Source organism: Microchirus variegatus (assembly GCF_963457635.1).
Source record: "Microchirus variegatus genome assembly, chromosome: 12".
NCBI lineage: Eukaryota > Metazoa > Chordata > Actinopteri > Pleuronectiformes > Soleidae > Microchirus > Microchirus variegatus.
Genome location: NC_139813.1, coordinates 28739035 through 28741673, shown reverse-complemented (window position 1 = coordinate 28741673; position 2639 = coordinate 28739035). Strand labels below are relative to the sequence as shown.

General features: G+C 44.0%; 1 protein-coding gene across 1 annotated transcript in view; it reads left to right on the top strand.

Annotated features, from left to right (window-relative positions):
* The window catches only part of adgrg6 (adhesion G protein-coupled receptor G6), a 36515-nt gene extending 34125 nt beyond the window's left edge, over positions 1-2390 (top strand). Inside the window, exon 34 of the mRNA XM_083898694.1 lies at positions 1-2390. This exon is cut by the window's left edge and continues 119 nt beyond it. Within this exon, the coding sequence (XP_083754820.1) occupies positions 1-120 (120 nt within the window). The 3' untranslated portion in view covers positions 121-2390.
* Positions 2391-2639: the final 249 nt, after the last annotated feature.

The following is a 2639-nucleotide window of genomic DNA, read 5'->3' as shown; positions in this document are numbered from 1 at the left end:
TCCATCCTCCCCGTCAGCCAGATGATTGACAAGGTCAAAGGTTACTGCTCCACGCGTTCTGACAACTTCTACAAGAACATCATCATGTCCGACAGCTTTGCCCACAGCACCAAGTTCTAGAACTGTCCTCCAGGGTTCTGGTTCCTGGAACTGCTCAGTTGTTCTCGAGAATTCTGTGACATCATCCTGCCGGCGGTGTCAGTGACCGAGGGAACACCCAGGCCTCAGAACAATCAGGAACATTCTAGAACCTAAAGAATCACCCAGGCCTCAGAACAATCTGGAACATATTAGAACCTAAAGAACCACCCCAAGCGTTGTAGAACATTTACCAAGGCCCATCCAAAAGTTCTATGTGTAGCTGAATGTTTTAGAACTTTCTGAGCCTCCTGTCTCTCTGTTCTTTGTCAGAACAGAGGTCTCCACCCTCCAACAATCAAGAACCCTCCAACAACATTGTGTGATAGAATGTGTGAGAAAGTTCTGAAAGACTCTGTTCTGGAACCTCCTCGAGCAGAACCTCCTCACTGATCTCATCCAGAACTGAGGACCACAACAGTCGAGAGTCTTCAATAAACATTCCATCAACATTAGAGAATGGTGTGTGTGATGGAACACGTGAGAACCCTCTAAAAGCTTCTTCATCTGGAACCTTTTCACACAGTCGACATGTTCTTTTGTTTCTCCTGGTTCTGTAGAAGAACATTCAAAACGTTCCTGTGTGTGATGGAACAAATTAGAACTCTTACTCTCTGGAACCTACAAAGCTTTTGAGAACGACTCATCGTAGCCACAACAGTCCAGAACCCTCAAGAACATTCTAGAATCCTGCATGTGATAGAACTTATAGGGCTTTCACACCGGCAGGGCTCCGTTCTGGTTCTGGTTCCTGAACCCAATTTGAACCGGCCAGTGAATTCAGACCGAAAAACAGGTTCGGAACTGGAAAAGTTGGTTCTCCAGAGAACCAAGAAATACCTGGTTCTTCCCTGTGAACTTTGACATCACCAGTGGGCGTGTCATATTCTAGGTTGTGAAGACGAGAAAGACGTCCTCCCACTTTGGTTCCTCTTTAACCGATGTGAACGTGGGCTGGTTTACTAGAGAGCACCAAGGTTCTCAGACTCCAGAATGGAACCAGAGCCAGAACCAGAATCGTGTCCGTCTGAAAGCCCTAATAGATTCTCTCAGTTCTCTGGAACCTCTCGAAGCAGACGAGAACATTTTGGATCTTTGTTCTGTTTGATGAACACGTTAGAACTCTCTGAGAACCTCGTGTTGTTCTCAAACCTCTGGTTGTTCTCAATCCATGGTCTGTCATTCTAGAACCAGTCAGAGATTCACTGATGACGTGAGGAGAACGTCGATCCAGAAACAAGGCAGAGATTGTGCAGATCAGAACCTGGTGTTTGTGTGGGAACATCAGAACCTGGTGTTTGTGTGGGAACATCAGAACCTGGTGTTGTGGTTCTTCCTGTCACCTGCTGGTGAAACATCTCTGGTGACGATGAATCTTTTTCAGCTTCTTAAATGTGAATATAAAAACATAAAAACGTTGGAGAACGTCGTCATGTTAGAGTTTGTTGGTGAGAACCTTGTTAAAGTGAGTCATGTGACTGTGATGGTGCGTTCATGGACAGCTGAGGATCAATATCAGAAACTTTGTGGATTCCTACGTTTGTCAGTGACAGTGAATGCATCTTCTGTGTGAAGGAAAATAACCCTTTCATTTCGTCCTCTGGTTAATCTGGTTAATCTGGTTAATCTGGTTAATCCGTGTGAGACAAGCGTCCATGTTTAACCCTAACCCGTCTCCGTGGCGACGGACGAACGTGTCGCTCAGAGATGATTTATGATTACGTTGTTAAGACGAAACAAAGCAGCAAAAATCCAGTTTATTCTCATTCTTCAGATTAAATCACTCAAACATCGCACAGTCGTTGCTAAGCAGATGCTAACCGTTAGCCGATGCTAACCGTTAGCAGCTAGCAGGCGTGTAACGATGATGACAATGTAACGTTTTCACGAGTTCAGACTACGGCGGCCATTTTGTTTTTCTTTGTTTAAAAACGTTTGTGTGTAATCTGTAATCAACACACACACAGACGCACACACACACACAGACGCACACACACACACACACACACACACACACAGATGTAATAACACTGTAAAAGTCCATTTCACAGGAAATTATCCAGTTTTATTTCACCTCACAGAAGCTAAGCTAAGCTAACGGGACAGATGCTAACACACACAGGTGTGTACGTAAACATGTTTGTAAAAGTAATCTGATTACTTGTGTGTTTCCTCTCACTTAATTTAAATATTTTTGCAGTAACTGATAAATATACGTTATTATTATTGTTGTTATTATTGTTGTTGTTGTTGTTGTTGTTGTTGTTGTTTGGATTGTGATGGTCACTGTAGCGTCTCAACATTAAAGGGAAATTAAAGACCTGAAATGTGATTAACTCTAAACAAAGACTGGAGTCATAAACTCTGGACTGCCCCGTGTGGTCACTGTGTGTCACTGCAGCTCATGACGTCGTGGGTTCAAATCCCACTGAAGGTACGTGACCGTGTGAGTGTGTGTCTGTGTGTGTGTGTGTGTGTGCATGGCGGCAGTAGACGGCATG